Here is a 12,315-nt window from a genome sequence, read left to right as displayed (position 1 = left end):
AAAAATTGAAGGCAGGAGGAGAAGGGGACGACAGAGGATGAAATGGTTGAAAGGCATCACTGACTCGATGGTGATGAGTTTGAGCAAGCTGCAGGAGTTAGTGATGGACAGGGAAGCCTGGCATGCTGCAGTCCATGGGGTCACAAAGAGTCAGACATGACTGAGCGACTGAACTGAACTGATATAGGCATGATCATGGCTGAGTTGTGTTGTTGTATGGCAGAAACCAACACAACGTTTTAAAACAATTTTCCCCCAATTAAAAATGAAAAGTGAACCATAGGATACCTTTATTTTAAATCCCCGACTCAGCTTGGGTAATTTTTCTGCAATATGCTAACAGTAGTTGCTCAATGCTGTGTGGTAGGATGAATGATCTCTAAGAGCACATCTGCCGAACTTTATTGATTAGGAGATTACTTGGGGGAGGGGGAGGGGAGAGCACAGTCCCCCTGGGGTCCTCCATGTTTAAAAAAAACATGCGCTAGCATCAGTGAGTAGGAAGTATGGCTTTAGGTTGACACCATCATGTTGCCACAGGATTAAACGTGAAGCCTAAGTTACCAACTAGCTGCCACATTTTAGACTCACAGAACACACACTAGTGCACCAGGGGCGGCAGTCTCTGGGTGACATGGTGAAAGCTGTGTTCTGAGGTAGGTTTGAACCCTTGATACAGAACTGCAGTCATCCAAGTAGCTCAGGCAGAGTGTGGAAGGCAGGTCTTACGTGGGGAAAGCAAAGTTTAAGCTGGAGGCGTCTTTGTTCCACCCTCCTCTGGGCTCACTGTCCTCATCGCTGAAATGGTAGAACTGGCTTCTGAGATTCCTTCTAGCCCAAGCGTTCTGTGACTTGCTTCCCTGAACCCTGACAGTTGGCAGGAAGAGGTGACTTTGCCCCTGTCACATGATCTGATCCACATTCTCTGGATGTGGTTTCCTGGTCCCTGATCACAGTGCAGATGAAGTCATGACACGATTCACTGGAAAGATTGCCCAGACACCTATGAAAAGCCACTAGTAATTAAAAGCCATTAATGAATTATTAATAATTAATAAAGACTAATTGTGTCTGCTGGTGGGTTAGGCAAGAGTAAAGACCCTGTGCGCACAGGCCCCTGTTGACAAAGCACCCCCATTTGGTTCCCACTGCCCACCCCTTTTCTGCCGCCTGACCACCACAGGCTCTTCTTTAAATTAATTTTTATTGAGGTGTAGTTGACTTACAGTGTTGTGTTAGTTACTGCCGTACAGCAAAGTGAATCAATTACACAGTCACATATAATCCCTCTTTTTTCAGGATCTTTTCCCATATAGGCCATTACAGAGTATTAGAGTCCCCCGTGCTACACAGTCAGTCTGTTCAGTGGCTCAGTCGTGTCTGACTCTCTGTGACCCCGTGGACTGCAGCACACCAGACCTCCCTGTCCATCACCAACTCCTGGAGTTTACCCAAACTCATGACCATTGTGTCAGTGAGGCCATCCAACCATCTCATCCTCTGTTGTTGCCTTCTCCTCCTGCCTTCAGTCTTTCCCAGCATCAGGGGCTTTCCAAATGAATCAGTTCTTTGCATCAGGTGGCCATCAAGTATTGGAGTTTCAGCTTCAGCATCAGTCCTTCCAGTGAACACCCAGGACCGATCTCCTTTAGGATGGACTGGTTGGGTCTCCTTGCAGTCCAAGGGACTCTCAAGAGCCTCCTGCAGCACCACGGTTCAAAAGCATCAATTCTTTGGTGAGAAGGTAGACTGCGGTGGTATCTACCTGATACCAGTAACATGCTTTTCAGTTATGAACTCATTTTGTGTGCACACTTACCCTTTTAAAGAGTAACATGACTGTTCTGTTTCACAGATGAGAAAACAGAGGCATAGCTGCTTGTCCTCCAGCTAAAGGGAGAGTCACTGATTTAAACTCAGACCAGTGTTCTTAGGGCCCACTGACGTTCTGCCTCCCCGGGGACCCTCTGAGAGGAAGGGGGCTCTTTTGCTCTCTGTAGCCCTCTGAACCATCCTGGGAGGTTCCGCAGCCCCACCCATGAAGCTCTTCTGGCTTTTGCTTCTTGCAGATTGACGACACAGGCAGATTCCAAGTCATCATTATCCCATCCGGAGCTGACTCTGCACCAGCACTCGAGGGACTCCAGCGGTGTACTTTCTGCTACGGTGAGACCCCCGGGGAGTGTGTAACTTGCTCAGGTCATTCAGCAGCACAGTGAGTCACTATCGAAAGGAGGGGCTGGAACTCGGCAGCAGCAACGTGAGTGATCTTGGGAAAGTCTCCCCGTGGCTCACCCTGCCACACAGCCTCGTCCACAGATGGATCCTCTCAGCTCATGCACGTTCTGGGAAACAGGAATCATTTTTAGAAAACCTCAGCCTGTCTCATGGCCAACTTCCTTGTGCAGTGAAATACTTTTATGAGCTTTCTAAACCTCAAATGTTCATAGTCCCAAAGAAATGCTTTATGGTGGAGGTGGAAGTTAGCAGAAATGGATTTCTCATTGGAAAGAGGCTTTCTCAAAGCCCCAAATGTTAGGGATTCGAAAGATTTGCGATGCCGATTTGCCTGTGACTGCTTTCCACACAGTATGTAGTTCTAGCTAGAGAACTGGCCAAAACCTGCATTTGAGTGTTCTAATAATTTGAACATGCTAATAATTACAAGAGTGGGAGTCGCTGAGGTTTCTGGTGGGTGTGATAGCTAATGGTTATCAGACATTCATTATTAGCCACACACTGTTGTAATTGCTTTATGTAACAGTGATGGTGGTGATGATAATTTTTACTACTCAGGCTGTTGGGTTTAACGCTTTCCAAGTGTAGTGCAGTGCAAGTTGCTCAGTCATGTCTGACTCTTTGCAACCCCAGGGACTTTACAGTCCATGGAATTCTCCAGGCCAGAATACTGGAGTGGGTAGCCTTTCACTTCTCCAGGGGATTTTCCCAACTCAGGGATCGAACCCAGGTCTCCCGCATTGCAGGTGGATTCTTTACCAGCTGAACCACCAGGTATGCATTCCAAACACCCTTCTAATGGTTTTATTTGATCCTTATAATGGCCCTAAAATTTTTGAATGACTATTAGATCCATTTTACAGATGAGGTGAAATAATTGGCTCACAGCCAAATCGAAATCAAGAAAGCTAGTTTTAAGACGCCTGCAGTTTATGAGAAACACAGATCGCACTATACTGTTCCCCGAGACTCTGAACTTGGCCTTGAAGTAAGCAGTTAATTCCTCTCCTCTCCACATGTGTCAATGAGACGCTCCTTCTGGCCATGTGAGTGATTCATGGGCCAGTGGCAGCTGAGAGAGAGGGGGATTCTCTCTTCACACCCCTCTCTTCCTGCTGTCTTGCCCTCTGCTGTGCTCTGATCAGTCATTTCCCCCAGCCCGAGGAGCTCACCAGACTGCGGGCAGACTCTTCCCCCTCGAGTTCTCAGCTGTGGGTTCAGACTCCTCAGTGACACATGTGCCAGTGTGATTTGTGGTCAGAAGTGGTCCGCGTGTGTCTGGAGATAGATCTGGGCTCCATTTCTTGGCTTAAAGCCTTGTCTCTGAGGCACATAATGGAAGGTATTTTGGCTGTTGTTTCCCGCAATTAAGAAACCCCACAAAACTGAGCAAATGGGCAGGCTGCTGTCCCTGGTTTGAAATATGTATTTATTTGTTTGGCTCTGCTGGGTCTTAGGTGCAACACACGGGATCTTCAGTTGTGACATGCGAACTCGTAGCTGCAGCATGTGGGATATAGTCCCCTGACCAGGGGCTGAGCCTGGGCCCCCCTGCGTTGGGAGCTCGTAAGTCTTAGCCACTGGACCATCAGGGGCCTTCCCAGAGTTTATATCTTTATTGAGCAAGACGGGAGTTCTGAAGTTTGCTCCATCCATTAAGGATCTGCACTCTGGTTATTACCCTTTCATCTAATCCCTTTTATTCATGGCTGGGCCCTTGTCTAAGTACTGGCTGTCCACATGCGTGGCTTTTCATTCTCTTTGGTTTTTAAAGAGAAAAGTCTCTTTAATGCTCATCCTTAACCATCAACTGGAGAAGGCAATGGCACCCCATTCCAGTACTCTTGCCTGGAAACCCCCATGGATGGAGGAGCCTGGTAGGCTGCAGTCCATGGGGTCGCTAAGGGTCAGACACGACTGAGGGACTTCACTTTCACTTTTCACTTTTGTGCATTGGAGAATGAAATGGCAACCCACACCAGTGTTCTTGCCTGGAGAATCCCAGGGACGGGTCAGCCTGGTGGGCTGCCATCTATGGGGTTGCATAGCATTAGACACGACTGAAGCGACTTAGCAGCAACTATCAACTGTTATTGAAAATGTAGGACTGCAGAGTGTTGGCTCTTTAAGGGCTCTCGAGGTGCATCTAATCCAACCATCTCATTCTATGGAACTGGAGCCCGGTGGAGGCTTGGACAGGAGCACACAGCATGTTTGTTACTGGGGACAGCCAGACCAGAGCACAAATATCCTGACTTTCAGGCCAATGGGCCTCCCCACCCTGCGGCACTGTGTGGCCCTGCCTCGCACAGTACAACGCTGACTTCATATGCAGATACTTCTAGAAATGCTGATGTCCTTTGGCAAAATGATTTTATTCTCCTGCCCTCAGGCTCTTTGGTAAAATTAGAAGATTAGATGACCTCTAAGATCCTTTAATTTCCAAGTTTTTTTTGTTCCTCCGAGTATTGTGGTCAGATTCAGTAAAATGCACTCTGTTTTATTACTACACCTTCTTTTAAAAAATGAGATATGCACACATTAAAATGACCTCATATTTTATGAAAGCCCATTAACATGTAGTATTTATATTCATTTATTTAATAAATACGTACTGAGCTTTCAACTGATAGGTATAAAATATAAGTGGTAGCTCTGTCCTTAATGTCTCTACAAAAAAAAAAAAAAAGACATCGAGTTATAAACCTTTATTTAAATTGAAATAAAAGATGCACTGCTTTTTTGCACGCCTACATTTTAAACATATTTCTTTTCATAATAAGGTAGTGTGTGTAGAATGACAGGGGTCCTTGGTTTAACCTGTATATTATCAATTAGAGAGGTCATTACTTTTTATGTCATGATACAGTAAACACACACACAAGCATGAGATCAACTGTCCAGGTCGATCTTTACAAACTTAGAACTCAGCCAAGATGAAACTTCTGTTGAAAGCAACCTAATTTCAAAGAGTCAGATAGCGTCAGTGAATGGAACTCGAAACACGGGCTGAGTATAAAATCTGTACTTTGCGGATCAGGGTGCAAACCATATTCTAGGAAATGTTCTGTTGCTGACCTCAAAGTCATTCAGTTACTATATTAACATCAAAGATCATGCAGCCTCCAAATGTCAAAATGTTTGAGATGCTATCTTCCCTTTTTCTGTCTGTTTCTGTTTAGTAACCCTAAATGACTTTTGGTCTGCAGATGTATGCAAGCCGGACGCTTCTTGCGATCAAGCCAGACCACCCCCTGTGCCATCTTACGTGGACGCTGCTTTCCTTCTGGACGGCTCCCGGCATGTGGGAACTGCAGAATTTGAAGACATACGAGGATTCTTGGGGGCGCTGTTAGATCACTTCGAAATCACCCCAGAGCCCGAGTCCTCTGTCACCGGAGACCGGGTGGCCCTATTAAGCCTCAGTCCCCCTCACTTCCTACCCAACACTCAGAGGAGCCCTGTTAGAAGCGAATTCAACCTGACCACCTACAAGAGCAAACGCCTCATGAAGAGACACGTGGAAGAATCCGTTCAGCAGCCAAATGGAGATGCTTTTATTGGTCACGCCCTCCAGTGGACTCTGGACAATGTCTTCTCAAGGACACCCAATCTGAGAAGGAATAAAGTCATTTTTGTGGTATCTGCTGGGGAAACCAGTCACTTGGACAGGGAAACCTTAAAGAAAGAATCCTTGAGGGCCAAGTGTCAAGGTTATACCCTGTTCGTGTTTTCCCTTGGGCCTTCTTGGAATGACCAGGAACTGGAAGATCTAGCCAGCTACCCTTTGGATCACCACTTGGTCCAGCTTGGCCGCATTCATAAGCCTGACCACAGATACGCTGTGAAGTTTGTGAAGGCTTTTATAAGCTCAGTCAGGCGTAAGTCATAAAATCATATTCTTTCTTGCACATTTCAGTATATTTGGGATTTCCCCAAAGAAGGGCTGATGAACTGACATGGATTCTTGGAAGCCTCTGTCTTCAAGGGCACTGCAGGGTGAGAAAGGAAAACAGGGAATGATGGATGGTGCAGGGAGGAAGCCTATGATTTCTAAGCATTGAATTCTCTGGCTCCTCTTTTTTATGCCTCTGGTTTCTATGGAGAAGCAGTCATAACAAACAGCTACTCACACATCTGTAGTCACAGCCGGGATACTAGCTACAAACTAGAAACCCTTGCCATATAACATTATCACGCTGCCCTTTGATGGAAAGTTTGACCAGTTAACACTCCGAGAGAGAGCTAGAGAAAAATTCAACAATCCTTGGCTTTGCTTTTACAAGTTCTAAAGGCAGAGTCTGAAGTTTTAGGAGGTACCACTACATGTCAGAATGAAAGATGCATCCTTGCAAAACTTTCTTAGCTTTGTTAATGATTCTTTATGACACCAGTAATTAGTGTAACTGTTGCCCATAAAAAAAGAAACATGGGTTATATTTCTTGGCAGGAGCTTGTCTCGAAAGTTTGCAATTCATTTTGAATGCAGCAGGATGGATTCAGAGAAGCCTGGTCCTGATATGGCTATGGAGGTCGAAAAGCACTGTCAGACTTCTGATGATTTTACTTTTGGAGTTCAGACAAGGGAAAGCGGACACGCAGGCTAAAGGGCACCCAGTGCCGCATCCTAGGTCGCAAACTTGTCACTGACATTCACCGTGAGACCAGCTAAGGCTGCAGCTGCAAAGACCCTGACTGGTCAGGGCCGGGGAGGTCTGAGGGGCCTTGGGGAATAGTCGGTGGGGCTGATGCCGTGTCCTCGAGTTCTCTACTACTCGAGGTGTGAGTCTAGGACCAATGTCCCGGCATCTCCTGGGAGCTTGTGAAAAATGCGGACTCTCCCGCCCCACCCCAGACATTTTGTTCCAGAATCTGCATTTTATCAAGATCCCCAGTGATTCCTATATACATTATATGGTTTGAGAAACACTGATGCACGAGGCATATGCTCCTAGAATAAAATTTCTGTGGATTGGGTTCTGGAATAGGAACCAGAAAGAAGAGCTGGGAAAATGAGGGGGAAAAAATAAGTGAAGGCCAGGGGTCGTTTGGAAAGAAGAACTCATGAGGCATTTGTAAGGGTAAAACAGAAGAGCACCTTGAAACTCAGCCACTGAAAAGCCACTGACTCTGTTTATTAGCATTCCCCTCCCCCTCCTTCCTTCTCCTCTCTGCAAACGTGTTCTCCTGTCCTTCAGATCAGATCAGATCAGATCAGTCGCTCAGTCGTGTCCGACTCTTTGCGACCCCATGAATCGCAGCACGCCAGGCCTCCCTGTCCATCACCAACTCCTGGAGTTCACTCAGATTCATGTCCATCGAGGCAGTGATGCCATCCAGCCATCTCATCCTCCGTCATCCCCTTCTCCTCCTGCCCCCAATCCCTCCCAGCATCAGAGTCTTTTCCAATGAGTCAACACTTCGCATGAGGTGGCCAAAGTACTGGAGTTTCAGCTTTAGCATCATTCCTTCCAAAGAAATCCCAGGGCTGATCTCCTTCAGAATGGACTGGTTGCATCTCCTTGCAGTCCAAGGGACTCTCAAGAGTCTTCTCCAACACCACAGTTCAAAAGCATCAATTCTTCGGTGCTCAGCCTTCTTCACAGTCCAACTCTCACATCCATACATGACCACAGGAAAAACCATAGCCTTGACTAGACGAACCTTTTGCTTGTGGCTTGCAATGTTCCAGACCCTGAATTACAAGTGTCTGCTGATCCCAAATAAACCCATTTTCATGGAAAAGCAGAACAGAAAACACCTTGAAAGACTGAGAAATTTGTCAAGAAACACTCCTTATAAGGCAAAAAGTTGAAAGGAGGTTAAGATGGAATTTACTTCCCTGGCCCCACAAAATTCTTAGTGGTGTTTCATGGTAATGAGTCAAACTATATGATTAGATAAATCACCACCCAGGGAAAGGGGAGGAGATGCTTTAAGAAGAATTACTTGGGGTGGGTGAGAAATATATAAAGTGCTTGTGAAAAACTATAGTCATGACACCATTTTTCTAAAAAGTATCTAGAAATCTCCAACATTTATTTTTTTGTGTGTGTAATAAAGTTTTATTAAAGTATAAAGGAGATAGAGAAAGCTTCTGACATAGGCATCAGAAGGGGGCAGAAAGAGTACTCCCCTGCTAGTCTTCAGCTGGATGTTATACAGTCACTGCTGCTACTGCTGCTAAGTTGCTTCAGTCGTGTCCGATTCTGCGCAACCCCATAGACGGCAACCCACCATGCTCCCCCATCCATGGGATTCTCCAGGCAAGAACACTGGAGTGGGTTGCCATTTCCTTCTCCTAGAAATCTCCAACATTTAAACTATAGCTTTCAAAGTACAAAAAGTTGAAAAGATTTTGACATTCAGTTTAGCTGCTCAGTCGTGTCTGACTCTTAGTGACCCCATGGACTGTAGCAGGTCAGGCCTCCCTGTCCATCATCAACTCCCGGAGCTTGCTCAAACTCATGTCCATTGATTTGGTGATGCCATCCGACCATCTCATCCTCTATTGTCTCCTTCTCCTCCTGCCTTCAATTCTGCCGTTATCAGGGTCGTTTCCAAAGAGTCAGTTCTTCGCATTAGATGGCCAAACTATGACTTTGACATAATCATATTCAATCCCACATCCTCCATTCAGAGCAGGCCCCCAGACCCACACGCACCTCTTCAATATTAACACATATGTAGGGGCTTCTCAGGTGGCTCAGGGGTAGAGAATCCACCTGCCAATGCAGGAGATGCAGGATATGTGGGTTCAATCCCTGGGTTGAGAAGATCCCCCAGAGGCAGAAATGGCAACCAACTCCAGTATGCTTGCCTGAAAACTCCCATGGACAGAGGACAGGCTCCAGTCCACGGGGTCACAAAGAGTCAGACACGACTGAGCAAATAGGCACACGGCACATTAGGTACCTACTTTGAGCCACTGACTGTTGAGGGACGGGGTATCAAGAAGGGACCAAAGTAGATCTGGTCCCAACCCTCCCAGGCATGCCCATCCAGCTCCCTAAGTAACTCCTGTTTATCCCGCTACTGTGACAGAATTGGCTACCAGACACAATTCACAGAATAAACATATTTTCTAAGCAAAACTACTACTGACAAAAGCTATTGCTGATACTTAGAGTGAAGACAGATAACGAAAAATCAGATGCGCATAAAGGAAACACCCCAGTCTGGGCCGTTCAGTCTAGAAGCACACAGCTCAGTCTGCAACAGCAGCTCAGGAGATGGTGCTGGGTCACAGTCCAGGACCAACTTGTAACTACGGGGACCCAAGATCACCAGGAAGAGGTTTAATCATGTTTAACATACAATTAAATTAAAGGCTTCAAGGAAATAAATAGTGCAATTTTAAAGTTTCTCATCAAAAAAAGGCTTTTTAATGTTTTAAATGGTATTGGAATAAGCATGCTTTAGTATTATGAAAAAATAATATATTTCAGATGAAATGAATCATAATGAATTAAACCCAAAATGGACCACAGTTACTGTTGCTGTTAATGATGCAGAGAACATAAAAGGAATATCCTTTTCCCTTTGCAATTTGGCATTTCAAAGGAGCAAATAAAAAATAACTATTCTGATTAGTTCAGGTCAGTTAGAGGCCAGACTTTTAGGATGGGCTCATGATTTCTCCTCTAATGTTCAATGGACTTTGGGAGCTAAGAGCATCTTACTGAAAAGTAAGTTGAATTCTCTACTTATACATTTGGCCGTCGTGACTTTTCTCAGCCTAGTTTAGAGACTCCATGAGAAATCTGCTTTCATCTCACGTGGCCACCCTAGTTGGTGTCTTTCTTTCATGGGTGTTGAGTACAGTGATGTGATGCTTTGCACGCAAAGCAGATTGCGGTCATGTTCATTGCTGTGAATAAGAGTCTCCTCACAGATTTTCTTTTTCTTCCTAGGTGCAATCAACAAATATCCACCAATAAATATCAAAGCAAAGTGCAACAGACTCAGCTCTACGGAGCCGCAGCAGCACCCACTCCAGTTTGTGCGAAGGTATAAACCTGCTTGGTATTTACTCGAACAATGAATGTGCCACCCTCTTCCCCTCCTTCTTTTCTCCCTCTTCCTCTATGCTATTTGGACAAAATATATCACTATGTGATAATAAGACATAAGTTGAGGGAACAAGAGATAATAAAAAAACACCAGGTTGATCTGAAAACAGAGTTTTTTAAAACAGAAAATCTAATTGTTGAACTAAAACAACCAAAGGGACCCCCCAGTGGCAATGAGCAGACCAAATAACCAGATCTTGGTTTCTACGTATCATTTCCATTGAAAGGAATCAGGGTTTCTTCCAGAAACAACTAATCCTAGGCTGTAACAGGGAAAGTACAAGGTGAGCCTGGAATATTCATTATGCCAGAAAGCAAGAAAGTAGCAAAATAATAATAATAATAACAGTCATGTCACAAGGGCAAATGAGTTGTCTTGAAAGGGTTTACCACTGGCAGGATTTTGGACTATTTGAACATCAGAAAGAATAATGATGATCGTGGATTACAGCACTGAATTTTAAAAATCCACAGCTCTATGTAGAGACCCAAAAAGAAAGGAGGGGAGGAAATGTTATTTTCTTATACAAGTATGCTAGCTAATAAATGAAGAAGTGGTAGAATGAGAAAACCAGGAGCTTGTAATCCCTGCTGTAATAACTGAGTCAGGCAAGAATCAAGGAATGCTAAACCCAGCCCCAGAGAAGCCTTCCCACACTTACTAATTACAAACAAGGGATGGTAGCCTTTCCTGCTGAGGTCTGGCCACACCTACTGTGACCAGGATCTGATACTATGTATCTCCTGAGGGGAGGCAGGGGAGACACAGTATCAAATGTGGGATTCTGGAGGGAGAGCTTTGACCCAACTCAAATAATGAGGAAACCACCGGACAATTCCAGAATGTGGACGGTCCTTCAAAACAGCAGGCCTGTCTTCTTTCTAGGTGTCAACGTCACGAACAGCAGAGGCTGTGGGGTAATGTCCTAGGATGGGAGAGACCACAGACAAAATGGCCCGGTGGGGTGGTTGCATCCTAGAGCAGGAAAAAAAAAAGCCTCTATTAATGACATTTGGAGAAATGGCAACCCATTCCAGTACTCTTGCCTGGAAAATCCCACGGATGGAGGAGCCTGGTGGGCTACAGTCCATGGGGTTGCAGAGTGAGACACGACTAAGTGATTATAACACTTTCATAAAGTAATACTGAAATATACAAAGTGAAAATTGAAAAAGGAGTAGTTGCTATTAAAATATCATCAGAGCTGGAGATTTTAGTACATCAGTTTGAATAGTTGGGTCAAGCAGACAAAAATTAAAGTGATTTAATCATAAGTAACAAGCTTGAGTAGACTCATATAGAATTCTGCACAGAAAAATGAGACATTCTTCTGAACTTCTTAAATGGAATGTTAATGACTCTCCATCAGGGTAGAGAGTGTACAGATGTCTATTGTGCAGTTTTATTTATAAAGCAACTATCAACAAATCTCTAAGAACTGGCTTCATACAGTCCAAATTGATCACAATCAAGTTAGAAATTCATACATGCAATATCTTCACAGTCCATATGCTTTTAAATCAAAATCACATTTCTAAATAACTAATGAAAAAATTCATAATAAAACTTAGAAATATTGTTAGAACTACATAATAATCAAAATACTACATGCCAAAATTTGTGGGATGCTTGCTTCAGAATTCATATTTCAGCAAAGTTCATAGTTCCAATTCTCGTGTTAGGGGAATGTCTTTACAAACAATGTTATATTAGTTTCGGGTATGCAACACAGTGATTCAACATTTGTGTACATTACTAGATGATCACCATGACAAGTCTAGCTCTTCTCCATCACCACTTAAAATTATAACCATATTATTGACTATATCCCATTTCGGTATGTTGCATCCCCATGACTTCTTTATTCTGTAACTAGAGGAGTTTGTGCCTCTGAGCCCTCCTCACCTGCTTTGCCCATCCTCCCACTCGCCCTCCTGTCTACTAACCACCACTTCATGTTGATGAATCTGTTTCTGGGTTTTTTGTTCATTTGCTTTGCTTTTT

At 44.5% G+C, this 12,315-nt stretch overlaps 1 protein-coding gene across 1 annotated transcript in view; it reads left to right on the top strand.

The window, feature by feature from the left end:
- Positions 1-12,315, top strand: part of LOC109563454 (collagen alpha-6(VI) chain-like) — a 177,985-nt gene that overhangs the window by 158,248 nt on the left and 7,422 nt on the right. The window contains exons 34-36 of the mRNA XM_070796948.1: positions 2,070-2,166; positions 5,448-6,119; positions 10,152-10,248. Of these exons, the coding sequence (XP_070653049.1) occupies positions 2,070-2,166; positions 5,448-6,119; positions 10,152-10,248 (866 nt within the window). The remainder of the gene's footprint in view (positions 1-2,069; positions 2,167-5,447; positions 6,120-10,151; positions 10,249-12,315) is intronic.

Source organism: Bos indicus, chromosome 1, assembly GCF_029378745.1.
Source record: "Bos indicus isolate NIAB-ARS_2022 breed Sahiwal x Tharparkar chromosome 1, NIAB-ARS_B.indTharparkar_mat_pri_1.0, whole genome shotgun sequence".
Lineage (NCBI taxonomy): Eukaryota > Metazoa > Chordata > Mammalia > Artiodactyla > Bovidae > Bos > Bos indicus.
Note: the sequence above shows the minus strand (reverse complement) of the source record. Positions and strands in the feature narration are given on the sequence as shown.